The sequence below is a fragment of the Mugil cephalus genome, chromosome 1, assembly GCF_022458985.1.
Source record: "Mugil cephalus isolate CIBA_MC_2020 chromosome 1, CIBA_Mcephalus_1.1, whole genome shotgun sequence".
Taxonomy (NCBI): domain Eukaryota; kingdom Metazoa; phylum Chordata; class Actinopteri; order Mugiliformes; family Mugilidae; genus Mugil; species Mugil cephalus.
In genome coordinates this window covers 25,625,783-25,642,159 of record NC_061770.1, presented here as the reverse complement: position 1 = coordinate 25,642,159, position 16,377 = coordinate 25,625,783, and the positions used below count along the sequence as shown (strand labels likewise).

Below are 16,377 nucleotides of genomic sequence, written 5' to 3'. Positions count from 1 at the left end.
TTTTAATCCATCCGACACCAACTGCTTTGTCACTTCTATTGTTTTCCTAATCTTTTTAATGTGTATTCAGTGTCCTTCAGTGCCAAGAAAAGCACCTTCAAATACAATTTATAATTACTACTTTATTGGCAATAAAATTACATAGAAAAACATTTCATTCAGTAGCTCACTTTACTCATTCACATGCATTTGTCCACATTCTCTGATTAACAACACTGTATTTGCAGCATTTGCAGGTTTATCTTCTTTCTTTTTTTTTTGGTCCTGGTAAACAAAGAGGTGAGATGTCTCCTTTTCCCTCCCTATAATTAGTGTGCACTGAGAGGATCAGTTACTGTGCTCTTTTTGGAATGGAGGGCAGAGAGAGCAGAGCGAAGAGATGGAAAATGAAGTCGCTGACAGTTCAATCTGCCTTTTACAAGGTTCTTAGAGGTCAGCAAAGGTTCTGCAGCCATGCGGCTGAAGGAACGGCTGCAGGCGGAAAGGAAAGCTGCACAGCAGTGTAATTAACCGTTTCAATCGTTTAATCTGAAAAGGAACTAGAAATAAAAAATAGTGTTTCTTCGCAGCAGCATCGTCACAACATTCAAAACAATTCTCACTTCATAAAAATCCTTGTGCTTCAACTCATGATCCTTCTTGGCAGATAACGAATGAACCGTGGCGTCGTGTCTGAACACTCTCTGCCTTCCTCGTGACTGTCATCCTGCATCACCGTCCGGGGGCGACCCCCCGCATGACACTCAGAGCTCGTCTCTGCGATTTAATTTCCCAGGCTTGTCCATGCCGAAGAAGGAGGACGGAAGGCCGCGGACGTCCCGCTCCCTCTTCACGAAGGCAGAGAAGGAGGAGACGCAGTTCCCGATGAAGTGGTCGGCTCGGCCTAAGACGTACAGGTCCGTCTGGGCCGAATCCGGCTGCAGACTCACGACTTTAACCTGCAGAAGCCACGGAGAAAGACGTGCATGCGTGGGTTAAGGCAGGACTTTTACAGAGGCATGTAAAGACACGAACAGCTCATTAAAAACAAATACAAAGTAAACCATTTTATGAGATAAGATCACATGATCCTTTATTTATTCCACAGTGGGGAAATGTGCAGTGTTGCAGCAGGAAACCATTTAAAAAGACTGGAGGAATAAATAGAGATGAATAATGAACTTCAGCCCTGAAATGAAAGCTGAAAAGAAATTTAATCGGGAATAAACTAACAGAATTAACAATGAAATCAAACACGTGGAAAAAAGAAAGTGGGGACAAGAAAGTGAAGTTAGTGGAACTAAAAAGAAAGCAAACTGTTAAATGCATCAGTGAAGCTTGTTTATATGTCACCTCCCTGTTATGGTTCGTTAATTCAAATGGTGAAGTACTTAAAGTACTGCGACAAATACCAGTTAGACGAGTCACAACCTACCAGACCAGTTAAGGAACCTGGGGCCTATTTATCAAACCGTGCGTAGAAAAGGTTCTAAATTCTGTCATAGGAATGAAATTTAAAATGTGTGTAAGTACAATGACTTGTGCTTAACTAGCACAGGTCACTGGTATTCAGAAACACCTGATCAGCAGCAACTTCGGAGATTGAAGCCGTGGAGGAGACACAACTAAATCCATAAATGAAATAAAGGATCATCTGACCAACATCACAAACACTTTATTGCAAATAAACCAGAGACTGAATCAGATCAATGCAGCAACGTTTAACAGAGACATTATTTCTGCACTGACTGAATGAAATCCTTCCCGTTAAAGTAACTGAACTCATCGCGTGGTTTTTATTGCCATGTGGGTCAAACTATGGCTCCAAATCATGTTCGGGAATCAAGCAATGACCTGAAATCCTGGTTTAATTTGGGCTCATTGGTGACGTCTGTTTGGGAACTGGATGTAAACAGGAGCTGGATGTGCACTGGGACAGCGTTGGTGCCTTTTAAAATTTTAAATCACGTAATCTGAAGGAATGTCCAAATATAAAACACTTTAAAAATATATATAAAGAGCAGGTTTTTACAAGGTGCAGAAATGAAGAGGGTGTTTGACTAACACTGGGTGATGTTTACAGTTATCGTATGCATGAATTTATGTATATATGTATATTATATATATAAAGCATAGAGATTATTATTATTATTATACTGACAGGAAGCGAATAATTCATATATTATTGATCTATTAAGAAGAGGTGACATAAAATAAGTTTATACGTCCTCTCACTCCTTTTCTGACATGTAGAGTTTGGCTTATTTGGTTTATGTTTACTTTATTATTTATTTAGTTTTTCTTTTACTGTTTTTTATGTTTCTTATGTCCATTCCTATATGATTCATTGTTTGTTTTTAATGCTCGAGATAAACTAAACTTCACTATGTCTGAGACGCTGCTGTATCACTGTGACTCTCATAATGGGTTGTATGTGTAGTTCCACTGCTAAATTTACACTTTTAAAACTGATAAATCCCATACTTTGCGTATGTGCGGATGATGATTGGCTTTTTTAAACTCACCTTTCCCTTGAAGAGCTTCTCGACGTCTGCAGCGTGAGAGTCGGAGTCCGTGGCGATGTAGACGGAGCGGGCGGACGTCTTCTTGACCCACAGCTTGACGGCCCTGCGGATCTCGGCCAGGTCGGGAAGGCACATGGTCATGGAGAGCGGGAGCGCCGTCTGCCGGTTGTAGCCGACGCACTGCGGAGAGGCCATGAAGTGAGGCCCCGTCTCGCCGTCCTTCAGCAGTTTGCAGGCATTTTGCTGTAAACGGCGGATTGAAAAAGATTCAGAATGTGGCCGACGACAGAGTTTGTATCAGGCTAAGATCTCGTATCCAAGCTCATCTCACCCAGTCGACGCCGATCCTCAGGTGAATGCCGACGTACGGCCGGGTCAGCAGGGCGGAAATGTGCTCCTCTCCCTCCTTCACCATCTTGTCCGACCAGACCACGTAGCGCTGCAGGCCCACGTGCTCCTCCAGCACCGGGAACTGGGCCGGAGCACCAGGCAGAGCCAGGACCGGATGCTCAGAGGGAGGGAACCTATTTAACCAGAACAGCTCACATGTTAACAACTGCACTGATCAGATATTCTGTGTGAGGGATAATTCTGCAGCTCCACATGCACTCACTTCTTCATCCACTGAGGCTGGTGGTAGGCACTGAAAGAAATCCCACCAAACAACACAGACTTTTTAAATTCCACACCAACGTAGTCCCAGAAAGGACCAAACGGGTTCCCGTCCTGGAAGTAAAGTAGAACCTTCAGTGTCCAGAGCAGTGACACAGGAACAGGAGTAATTTAGCATAAAGCTCTGCGGTGTTTCGTCCACCAGAGGGCAGCATTTCTCACTCTCACCAGACCAATGAGCTCTTTAATAGTCACACTCATTTTTATACACAGTTAAATAGGTTTTCTGCAGGACGCCAGTCTTGCCTTCATGGGGCAGGATTTCTTGTCTTCACTCCGCTGTGCAGCGCTCTCAAAGCAGTAGGCGTTCCTCTGCTCCGGGGGCCAGTGTTTAGGAGCCAGCTTCTTCATGAAGTCCTCCAGACTGACCACGCGGTGGTACGCAGACAAGGCCTCCAACTGGAAGAGCTCGTTGTAGGGAACGTGCACCTGAACGGGACGGAAAATCAGGTTGGAAAGTAAAGAGAGAGCAACATAACTGAAGATAAAGGCTCACAGAGAAACTTCATGGGCGTCAGTCGTCAATCACTTTACTGATTATTACCAGTTTAAGCATGTAAGCTAATAATACTGATCCTAAATGTCATGCATCCTACATTTCTTCACAGAAATGACTCTGAACATCAGCAAAAGAAAGTGGAATATTATACGTCTGTATTTGTTTATTCATTTTTACATATTAGTTGCAAAAGTAAGTTGACGTCTAAGATTAATTTAGTTAATTTCAAGTCCATTATTTCCAGATATGTTTCCATTAATGTGACCAGACTTAAGTCTCATTCTGTGTCCTGGTTTGGACAAACAAGGTAGGTAGGAAGGAAAGAATAAAAGAAGGAAAGAAGGAGTTAAAGAGGGTGGGTAGAACAAAGGAGTGAAGGAAAGGAAGGAAGGATACTGGATCATGCATAAAGACAACGAGCCCATGAACACAAGCAGTTCTGAAGCATCAGATGATGAGAGGAACTGATTGATTGGGTTTGACTGGGTCTTTATCTACACTAAGGACTTTATTTAAAATCAGCTGAGTCACGTCTGTGCAGAAATGAAGGGTGCAAACACCTTTAAACAACACTGTGCACATAAATAATGATGTTCACTGTGGCGTTGGTGATTTATGCGACATCTTTATCTTCCCCTCTGATAAATGAACGTCCACTGAACTTGGCAGTGGCTCATGCGTCACTGGTCGTACTTACGTTGGTGTATGGGGGAGTGTGGTGGCGGTACACTATCCAGGGAGGCACCGCCAGGGTTCGGTTCAGCATCTTTGCAAAGGCCAGAGATCCCAGGAAGTGATCGGCCTGGTTCCCAAAGCGACCTGAGCGACAACAGTGGACTTTATGCTTCTTTTTGCAGGCTACAAATGGGACTAGCTGCTGACTACAGTAAAGTGACCAGACGTTTACAACTCCGAAATTAAAATAAATAAATAAATGTTATCAAGATGAAATGAAGAAAAAGGGGCAAGTACGGTTTAATTTATTCTGAAATACTTATTCCTGTTTAAGCTGCTATGTCTATAATGGCAATAGAGGCATTACCGTAACAGCTGTAATCTGCGCGCAACATGCTCACTAGGGCTTCATATCCGGCTACCGTAATAACTGTTGTTGTAGTCTACGCGCAACATGTTTTTCCTCATTCATAAAACACTAAATTCGGGGACACGTCAGTCCAAAACGGGGACGTCTGGACACCCCAAACTACAAGCTACTGTAGCGTCTGCTTTGAGAGATGAGAGGTTCTTAAATGTGTCAACATAAAGTCTCCCGTGCACTGAAAAAAGTTTCTCATTCCCTCATGAATGAGAGAATGTTTTGTGACTTGCTAGCTCTCTCTTTTTTACACACAGCTAAAGGCTAACACCTAGCGACGAAGAGTGAGTTACCCATGCAAGGGCAGTACAACACGTAGCCATTCTCATCCCACGTCAGCCCTTCGCCAAGACTCCGACAAGCCTGGAGGAGCAGCGATGAAAGCAGACATGTCAGCGAGAGGCCGCGAATCGCCTGTAGAGCGGCCGCCATTGTTGTTTCACTTCACATCCCAGAACGCACCGCTTCTTCGTGGTGGGTGGATCGATCCACATACCGATACCAACACGTGTATCGATATTGGTCGATACCAACACATTAACATCGATATTTGGGTTTCATTTTTCTCGTATAACTGATGTGATAATTTGTACACTTTGTTTATTTAAAAAAAAAAAGAAAGGAAAGAAAGAGGAGAGAGATTTAGTTTCATAACTGTATTGTAGTTTCTGAATACTGATAATATATTACTAATATATTTGTTATCAAGTAATTTTGTGTTGTTCCTGGATGAAAACTTTTATTGTGACAATAAACTATTTCTGTTCTATTTCCTTATGAACGTTGATTATAATAGAATAGAATAGAATAGAATAGAATAGAATAGAATAGATATTACTGTCTTTGTACATCTCAGCAGACAACAAAATTCTCCCCACCAGCAAGAACAACTTTGCCTTTATTCTATAATGGGTTTTAACTGATTAATAAACCAAAAGGCAAATCACAAAAACACTTAAAGGTCATGAAAATTAATTGAGATTCAGATTGATGACGTTTCCGTCTTAATTATTTAAAGATTTAAAAAAAAAAAAAGTATCCGTATCGGCAATAGTCTACTTTCCCTGTATTTACTTGGTATCGGATGGATACCAGATCTAGTGGTATCGTACACCGCTTCTTCTTTTGGGTTGATTGGCTGCTTGCTACCAACTTAACGGTGAAGTACCGCCACCTACCGGCCTGGAGTGTGTGGATCAGTAGTCAAGTCAACTCAACTTTATTGTCAGTTCAGACACGTGCAACACAACACAGGATTAAAATGATCGTCCTCAGGCCTACGGTGCAGCAGGTAAACACAAAAAAATGTGAACAAAATGTGCAAACGTTGAGAATATATAAAATATAAAAAAACACATATCCTGTATGTACAAAGTAATTAAAGAGAACATGACATGGCGCATTGCAAATATGCATAAAGTGGCAGATGTTGCCTTCAGGTACCCAGTCAGGTGGTTTGTTATCTTTATGGTTTGTTCTCTACAGTGAAACTTAACTTTGCTTTCTGCGCGGTTGTTTTCAGTTTGTTCCTCTCAAACCAGCGCATGTTGGACAGATTCTATATTATTACAGAGTGTTGAGAGATGTTCCAGTTTCATGTTTTCTTATTTTGTGAAGCGTGCCTGGTTAGTCCAGTTTTGACTTCCAGTGTTGTTTATGTCCCAGTATTCATGTTCCTTGTACTTGTTTCTTAATTATTGCTTTCCCTCCTCTTTACTTAATGACATATTCATGCTTATGGTTTGAAACTTCAGTGCTTGCATGGCCAGTGTGTCCACATGTCGTCTTCTTTCCTCAGTCTTCTTTCAGCGGCCTAGACGCATCCGAGGCGCATTGCTGCCCTCTACTGTTTCCATGTGTATTATGCTGTTTATGCAGACACTGCAGCAGCTTCTTCCTTGTGTCCATGTCTTCGGTTTGCATTTCCTTTAATGTCTGGTGTAGTGAAGATGAGTATTTAGTTTACTTTTACTGCTTGAACCCCAACTCACATCCTATTTTGTTAATTCTGTATAATATTAGAGACATTTTTGTTATTAAGTCAGTCTGAAAAATTAGAAATTAGTTTACACACAAACAAATAATCCAGATAAGCACATAGAAAACAGAAAGATGTGTTCTTTAGTGTGAGAATGAAACTATTTAAGGAGAAAGAATGAGAGAAAAAACAAAACTGAACAAACTTTTAAAAGGAAGACTGTAAAACGGAAAATAGAAGGAATAAAAAAGTGAAACACTAATGATACAGTTAACAGATTTACGCGTATTCAGTAGATATGTCCCAAGAAAAACTTACATTCTGTTCTGTGTTTCAGAATGTGTATAAGTGATAAACCATGAGGATAAAACTGCAACAATAAAAACAAACTTTTCACGTTTAACTGAAAATTCCACTTTGAAGGTACATTGTTGGATTAAACCACAGCAAAAAAGTACAATGTTTTATCTAATTTTGACTCTTTAAAATAAAATTTATGTTTAAACTCCGTCAGTGACTGAAAAAGATGATTTATCTCTATAAATCTGACCGGTTCAGAATAACTCACACAGTGAACGCTACTGGGATCTGTCAAACCAAACTTTATCCACCTGTACAACAACTCACCGTTCTGTAACAAACAACTCCATGTTATTCATGTTAATCGCTATCGTTCCAATATATAACTGTCTTTATGTCTTAAATACATTTGTTCACATGCTAATCGAGTAAACTTTGATTATGCTACTAGATGTTACTTATATTTTAATTTAATTTAATTTTAATCTCATTTTATTATATCTTTCTTTTATGCTGTAGTTTGCTGCAAGTCCCGCCCACTAACATGGAGGGGGTGGAGCTTATGACATATACTGCAGCCAGACACCAGGGGGAGCTCTACTAGCTTTGGCTTCAGAGACATATATTACAGAGAGTCTGTCCAACCAGGGAATGTAGCGTCTGATCTGTCCCTCTATGCTGATTGGTTCTGAGCTGGTCACGTGTTTCATGGGCGCCATGTTGGATCCATCTAACCAATATTCACCCATAGAGAAGTGGCAATAACAGAGAATAAAGTTGGATTAAAAGTTAAAATAAGCCACAGTGCTCAGCCTACGCCTCCAGCACAGGATCAGGAAAACACGGAGGAAACTCCACCGTTTCCCCAGTGAACAAAAACAGAGAAAGTTATGGAGCAGAAGATTAAAAGGAAGAACTGGAAGTCAGCTGGTTTCTCTCTATTATGTGATGAGGTAAATGTCAATGTCTCTATTTGACGTTTGTTAAGATTTTATATAGAAAAATAAAGTCACACCATCATTAATGTGAACCTTGATCTCAGAAACACCACTTTACTAATGAATGAAGTTAACCTAGCCGTATGCTAGCCTTATGCTTAGTCTTATGCTAGGCCTATGCTAGCCTTATGCTAGCCTTATGCTAGCTAGTTTTCTAGACTAAAGTCTTAGAAAAATAGCAGCTAGCGTCATATATACTGTGAAACCCATGTGTTCATGTAATTTATGTCCATGTAGATAAACACATTTAACTGACACATAACTTTACCTCAGTTACTGCTAAGTTATTATGGCTAGCATGCTAATGCTATAATGCTAATACCAAATAACATAAGACTAGTTTAATGTTCCCTCCAATGTAGCAAACATGGCGCCCATGATTTCAGTTGGACAGACTCTCTCTTATTATTTTTTTATTTTTATAAATAAAATAATTGCATCTCCTCGTTTTGCTTCAAATTCCTCGGTGAGAATCAGACGGAGTCGATCAGCGCTTCGTCCAACGATAAAGGCCAAGAGCTCATTTGTCGTTGTGTGTTCGGCATTAGATGTTCACATGTGCGCTCAACATGCTCAAACCCAGGGTGCTGGGTGGTCATGGCAACCTGCGGCAGGGTCTCAAACCTTTGTTGCTCTCGCTCACGGATTCAAATTGTCTCCTGATAATCACTCCGAGCGAACGTACGAACGGATGAGGCCAAACGACTAAAAAGGGACTTTTATTTAGTTTGTTTGTTTCTTATTTTCCAGCCTGAGGTTTTTTTCTGCTTTGAAGGCTACTTAATCCCTCTCCATCCTCCCGGCCTCAACGTATTCTCTCTTTGTGCTCGATCACTCTGGGTTTTTCTTCTCTCTGATGCTCGACAGCTGGCTGCTCTTTCCCTCTTTTTCCTGTGTCGTTCTGCGGGCCCTGCTCCTCCCCCCATCCACCGAACACACGCCGTTTCTCATTGTTGGAGATGACAGCAGCGATAACAATGCAAAAGAACCACAACTCACAACCGAAGTATGAGAAAAAGAACACAGGAAGTGAGAGCGAGGTGAACGTGGAATCGCAGATGAAATGTGTACCACTCGGTTTCTCTCTATGTGTCTCTGACCCGCTCTCCAGTGTTCTGAAAATTTCATTTCCCCTTTTCGAGTTCCTCAGAGGTGTAGCTCTGTACCTTGTGCAGCCCGTTGCGACGTCTCTACGTGGACGTGTTGTGCTGGTGCAGAGCGACAGGCACGATGTTGTGCCGGTGGCCTTTCTGAGAGGGAAATAAAGCAGTGAACCTCAAAACAACCCGCCTCCTGTTGACCTTTCAGTGTTGCTGGCAACCTGGCCGTGTTGTTGACAACAGACTGTGTGGAAAGTGTTGTCTTGACACGATTCGCACACTATTTTTTTTACTCTAGAAATGAGTTTTTTCCACATAAAACAAGTGAAAAATAAGTCATGGTAGTTTCTACAGGCCAGACGCTTGGAAGCGAGATCAGCTCTGCACAGAAAAGATCATAGTTTCACTGGAATCAAAATAAACACGATTATTACATAAAGAGTAGAAGATATTTTTACTATAATTAGTAATTTAACAACATCACGACATATAGAGGACATTCATTCCACAAGAGATATTTGTATGAAGACAAAGAGTTAAAGTGGAACAATTTATTTATTTATTTATTTTCTATCTCTATCTATCTTCTCGTCCCTGAAACTAAACCTTCTTCTTTTCTTTTGCTGACATTTATTCATCAATGTTCTGGTAACATTAATGTTCAGCTTAAGATAAAATGAGGAAACTGGTTCATATCAGTAAAAGTAAAGTCTGATCATGTGGTAAATACATAGAACTCATGCTGGTTTTAGAGAAACAGAACTTGAAGCTGCTTCCAGACTTTTAACCTGTAGTGTAAGTTATGACAAGTCTAAATTGTACAGTAGTTATATAATAGTCTGTCAGAGTTTGACTTAGTTTCAGCCAGTTTTTCTACATCTCTAAATAAAAATAAATCTCCAGAGCCAAACGCTTTACTCCTCATATACTTTTTTTCTTTAACTTTCATTTTATTAAGGAGTTTTTTTAACATTAATTAAACATAAATGAGTTTTGGTAGTTTGGTTATTAGATGAGTTATTCTCTGGTTTCTTATATTATCACTGATTCCTGCATTAGATGGAGAGAGTGTTTCAGTTTAGATCTACGTGAACCTTTGATGCTGAAATGACTTTTCTTTTATTCTCATATTAGATTTCATCACTCAGGCAGGAAAAGTCGCCTCAAGAGAGGATCCAGTCGAGAGGAAACTGAAAGTACAACAGTTTGGTTCATTTATTCATATATTTCCCTCCTCTCTCAAACTAAAACCTTTAGATGCTCATGTTTTGTTAATACAGCTCTTTAGTTTAGCATCAGTTTAACATCTAGATGTGCAGAATCAGAAAGTTGAAAGTAAATAATAAGTAAATAATATCTTTAAACTGATGTTATGTCACTTTATTACAAAGTTTTGTTTGGAATATATTTCTTACTCCTTTAAAACTAAAATGAATATTATAGACACACTACAGGTTAAAAGTTTGGAAGCAGCTTCAAGTTTCTGTTCACATGTGTTTCTCTAAAACCAGCATGAGTTCTATGTATTTACCACATGATCAGACTTTACTTTTACTGATATGAACCATTTTCCTCAGTTTACCTTAAGCTGAACATTAATGTTACCAGAACATTGATGAATAAATGTCAGAAAAAGAAAAGAAGAAGGTTTAGTTTTAGGGTCGAGAAGATTTAAAGAGTCACAACTTCAGAGCAAAAAATAAATAATTTAAATGATTCACTTTTAATCTTTCTTTTGAGAGTCTACATACAAATAACTCAAATACCTGATAGTTATAGTAAAATGTCTCCTGATAAGTTACTTTTATAATAATTGTAATAATCATTTATTTATTTTGATCAGAATTACTTTATTGATCCCAGGGGGAAGTTACTTATATGCCAATGATACGAATGAAACTCTGATCTTTTATGTATAAATTTGCTTTTGCCTCCAGACTCTTGGCCTGTGGTGTGTGTTCAGCCTGGAGTCTCTGGACGTTAATGGTTTGATATCGTATCGTTCTTTAAGGAATGAAAATAGGCTGTAGAGTCTGGGTTTATAAAGTGGTTCGTTTTAGACACAATCCACCATCGTGTCATGTTTCAGCTGAGAGAAAAGAAACTGATTCTGCTGGAGACGATTTATTTGATGCTAAAAAGCAAAGAAAATCTAGTGAAGACTTAGGGTTGGACAGAGATGGAGGGGAAGAGAATGGACCTGATATCAGCGTTCGGTTTCCTTCCTCCTCTCAGATCCCTTTAGTGTCCTGAATAAGACCTGGAGAAGGAGAAAAGGCTGCTTTTATTTTTAGATTTCCTCTCAGCTGTGAGCTTGCTAGCATGACGTGGCCGTGCAGCTCTCCCTGCTCCACCCGTCCACACCTTATCAACCTGCTGCAGGCCTCCACCCTCGGGCCTCGATACCCCAGCTGACTGCACGGGAGCCGGGCCCCGGCTCAGATAGACTCCCCCACCACCACCTCTCAGCCTGCAGCCACCGAGACGTTATCGCACAACCAGACGCTCGCTGGTTACATCAGACTCTCGTGAGCCTGCGTCTCTCGATCCGACTCCGTCACGTTGGACGCGCTCCCAGTCGTCGAGTCGTGTCACGTTTGTGTTTCAATCCTCTGAAGTTCTCAGACCTCAGGAAAGTCTCACCCGTGCACATTAAAATGTTCTACCTATATAAGTGGAGTCAGGCAGGCGTCAGCTGGACGCTGGTGACATCGGCCTTCCTGGCTGCCGCCCTCCCTCCTTCGCCCTCCGTCGCCCTCCGTCGCCATCCTCCTCTCTCCATTTGTTTACTGCCCATCTCCGCTAATGTAAACCACCAATCTGTTTTAAAACGAAACACATAAAAACACACACAGAGTCATTTCCCACCGCTCATGACTCAAGAAAGAAGGGATGGTCGGGCATTCTGGTGGCAAGGAAATTCACTCCAGATGTGAACAGATCGTGCCCCCTTTTCGCTAATTGCTATTGTGCTTCGCTGATTTTAGATCTCCGCAGGTTTGCGGCGCGGCGTGCGAGGCCGATTTACCGGAGTGTTGAGTGCGTGCATGTGCGCATGTAGGTGAGAGCCCGGGAGATAAAGCGGCTAAGATTTAGAGCTGGAGGTCCGGTACCTCGCCCGGCGTAAAACGGCCACACATGTTTCTGCTCAGCGCCTGATGAAGGCTTCATTTAAGCTTTCTTCTGTCCTGTCATCAGAACTTCTGAAAGGCTGGCTTCCCCTCGTCCCTTCCACTGCATCTAATCAGGACTGATTAGGTGTATGGTAGCCAGAGACATGCAGGGGAGTGGCCGCTCCTGCTGCTCCTGCTGCTTTCTGCTGTGGTGGTTTCTGCATGTGAAAACCCCCCCGAGAGGCTGAGGAGGAATCAGAGGAAGCCGTGATGTGGCATTTCACGAGATAGTTAAAAATCACTCCACGGCTCTAATTAACAGACCACCGCGCAACAACTGTAATCAACCTGACTGCGGTCGCACGCGGCCGCGCCGGGACCCGAGTAAACAAACAGCGGCGGAATGAAAGAATCTCCCTCTTGATGCCGGGAAATCGCTCCATCCATCTTCAGCCCCTCCAGTGCTGCTGCTGCTCCGTCTATTCTGGTCTGAGCTGCCGCTGTTTTTTTTTACGGGATCATCACACACGAGGAGCTGCACAGCTCCACCCTGTGCAGACAAGAAGCAGATCCTACGCTAATGGTTGAGAAACAAAAATAAATCATTTGCAGGAGAAATGTGTGTTGAGAACCGACGTAGAACAGTCTCAACAGCTCCAGTCATCGAAACATCTATAGAAATACAACCACATCAAGAGTGAGCTCAGTTCAACTCCAGCCAAACACAGCTAGCTTAGATCTCCACGGCTATTCATTTAACTCTGTGCAATCTCCATGCTAAGCTAAGCTAAGTGTAAATTAGTCAGTTTTACTGTATTAGTTTTATGGTTGTAGGTCTGGGACCCTGAATATTGGTCTCAAACAAAAGTCAGAACATTTTGTGAGTCTGCAGCTAAAATGATCCTGTTCCATCCCCTCTGGGAACATTAAACCCCTTTTCTTCAAACTCTCTCGATTTAATAGTAATTGCACTTCGTCTTTTTAGGTAGAACTAATGTGAAACGTTAAATATAACCGATGGGATTCTGTTTTATACTCACAGGGATGTCATCATACAGAAAATCATTAAAGCAAACTGCCGCTAAACACAGCTAGCTCTGATCTCCGTGGCTAAAATCCATTCAACTCTGTGTAATCTGTATGCTAAGCTAAGCTAAGTGTAAATTAATTAGTTTTACTGTATTAGTTTGAAGCCCTGAACCCTAAACATTTGTCTCAAACATCTTGTGAGTCTTTTTAAGTATTTTATTTATTTATTTATTTTTTGTAGCAGTGATGGATAAAATGAGCAGAAATTAGCCTGTTGCATCGTCTCTGGGATCAATAAACCCATTTTCTTCAAACTCTTTTGGTTTAAAAGTAATTGCACTTTTAGGCAGAGCTGATCTGAAACAGGATTTCCTGTTTGTGGACTTGTTTTATACTCACAGGGATGTTATCATACATGAAACAATTAAAGCAAACTAAACACTGCTAAACGCAGCTAGCTAGCTAGCTACCAATCTGTTGGTTACGCTAAGCTAAGCGTAAATTAGTCCGTTTTATTGTAGTAGTAAGAAGCACTGAGCCCTAAATATTTTTGTCAAACATTTCTCAACAAGTCAGAACATTTTGTGAGTCTGACACTTTTGAAGTATTTCGTTCCTTTTTGCAGCGGTGATGGATAAAATGAGAGAAAATGAGTCTGTTGCATCCTCTCTGGGAACATTGGACAACTTTTCTTCAATTTCACTTCATCTTTTTAGGTAGAACTAATGTGAAACGTGACGATGCCTTAAATCTAACCGACGGGATTCGGTTTTATACTCACAGGGATGTCATCATACATGAACTTATTAAAGCAAACTCCTGCTGAAGGTAGCTAGCTCAGATCGCTGTGGCTAAAATCTATTCATTTAGCTCTATGCAATATGTGGGCTAAGCTAAGCTAAGTGCAAATTAGTCAGTTTTATTGTATTAGTTTTAGGGTTGTAGGTCTGAATATTTGCCTCAAACATCCAAAAGTCAGAACATTTTGTGAATCTGCAACTTTTTAAGTATTTTGTGGCTTTTTTTTTTGCAGCAGTGATGGATAAAATGAGAGAAACTAGTCTGTTGCATCCTCTCTGCGAACATTAAACCATTTTCTTCTCTTGGTTTAATAGTAAATGGACTTTTAGGCAGAGCTAATCTGGAACCTGAGGATTCCTCCAGTACATATGAAGCAAACTCCTGCTGAAGGTGTTTGGCTCTGATCTCAGGAGCCTGAACGTTTCCCTTTAACCAGAAATCCATTAATCCAAAGGACAGTCTGCAGTTTTTAGACTTTCTGCACTAACGAGGGATAAAGTTTTAGAGAATAAACCTTTTGCATCGTCTGACAGTCTGTGAAAACTCTAAAAGCCTTTTCTTCAAACTCTCTTGATTTAATAGTAATTAAACTTTAGGTATAACTAATCTGAAATATGAGGATTTCCTTTTATATAACTGACCAGATGTTGTTTTATATTCACATTAATGTTATTATTAATCGATTAAACCAAGTAAATGGGAAAAAACTATAACTCTCAGTATCTAAAAACTTTTTTTTACTTGATCTGGAGGTCGAAGCTACGAGTCGTGTTAGTTTAAGTGAAAACATCATGGTTCTAGGTCTGGGAACACGGAAAAGCCAGAAACCAATCGAGTGCAGGACTTGTAGAGTTTCTTAAAGACGTTTCACAGATCGTCACAGAAGCTTCATCAGATCCCAAACGACCAAAAGTCTGTGTGAACATCCTGGGAAGAGAATTCAGAGTTTGCAAGTTTTAGATTTAGTCCGTGGCATCATTCATGAGAGTTTGTGCAATCTGTAAATCCTGCACTTTTTTAAATTTATTTTTATTTTTTTTTATTTTTAGGTAGAACTAGTATAAAACGTGAGGATTTCCTTTTAAAATAACAGTTATTTCATACTTAAAACACCACTCAGTGTGTGATTTGTTGGACTTTGTTGGACTCAAGCTTTGCATATCATTATGCATTAAATCAATGTATTTTTTTGTGATATTTTCACATTAATAAATAAAAAATGAATCACATTTTCACAGTAAAGCCTATAGTCTTTCCTTTCCTTTCTCTAAAAGTTTTAACATTTTTCCAAAACCAGTTTCCACGACTTCTGTATGATTTAAATTTGCAGCAGGAGTGTATTTATATGAAAAACTCACATAATATGTTATTACATATCCTGCAGGGTTTGATGTGGAATACGTTAAATATCATGTATTTTACTAGTTTATTTAAGATTTCTACTGCATTTAAAGTTCTAATTTTTACTTATTGCATGTGTTTATTACTAAATCACCTGCAAATATCTGCACTGACGTACAAATGAATAATTATATGTGTGTAAAATAAATACGATGGAGTAACTGTAACAATCTGATGAATCTTTTCCTTATTTTAGTGTCTTATTTTTTGCAGTGTAACATTTGTGTGTAATTTAAATAAATGGATATTCAGCTTGAAATCATTTGGATATTTTCAAACTGTCTGAGTGCAGCTAAATTTAAGCGATTTAATGGTTTCAATAAGCAGTGACACAAATGAAACTATTTCTAGACGTGTTGGTGAAATCATTCTTCCTGTGGTGGAAACTTTAAAGCTGCATTTTTATTTTATGTATTTATTTATTTTTTTATTATTATTATTGTTAAATGTCAAATAATTGTCACTTTTCGCTGGCGCTGCGTTCAAGAACAAATGTTCGTTAAGGAAAGAATAAATCTGGGCTATTTGAGGGCGTTTTTAAACCGCCTGGTTTGACCCCCTCCCGTTTATGTGGATGTGAAACAGAAGTGCGACCCCCAGGTAACAGCGACCATCCGAGCAGAGGAGGGTCCGAATAAACCTCTCATTTTAGATCCACACTCAATCGCGGGTCCCTTCGCGTTTTTTTGCATCCGAATCTGACCAAACAATTAAATAAATTAATGATAAAAATAAAAATAAAACCATCGTTTCTACGAACTCCTTTCTCTCTGTTGCTGCAGGTAAATCTATTGTGGTTTTAGGAGGAATTTCCCTCAAACACCCCCCCACCCCCCCGAACAACAGCCATCTCTGCCCCCCCTCCCTCCCCTCTCTCTATTGAACA

General features: G+C 40.3%; 1 protein-coding gene across 1 annotated transcript; it reads right to left on the bottom strand.

Moving 5' to 3' along the window:
- Window positions 1-102: 102 nt before the first annotated feature.
- On the bottom strand, window positions 103-5,406 carry pofut1 (protein O-fucosyltransferase 1). The gene is made up of 7 exons (XM_047601717.1): window positions 5,065-5,406; window positions 4,373-4,494; window positions 3,423-3,605; window positions 3,118-3,230; window positions 2,836-3,028; window positions 2,505-2,747; window positions 103-938 (listed from the first exon to the last, which is right to left on the bottom strand). Exons 1-7 carry the CDS (start codon window positions 5,201-5,203, stop codon window positions 744-746), a joined length of 1,188 nt encoding a protein of 395 aa, XP_047457673.1. The 5' UTR covers window positions 5,204-5,406; the 3' UTR covers window positions 103-743.
- Between the last annotated feature and the right edge of the window lie 10,971 nt (window positions 5,407-16,377).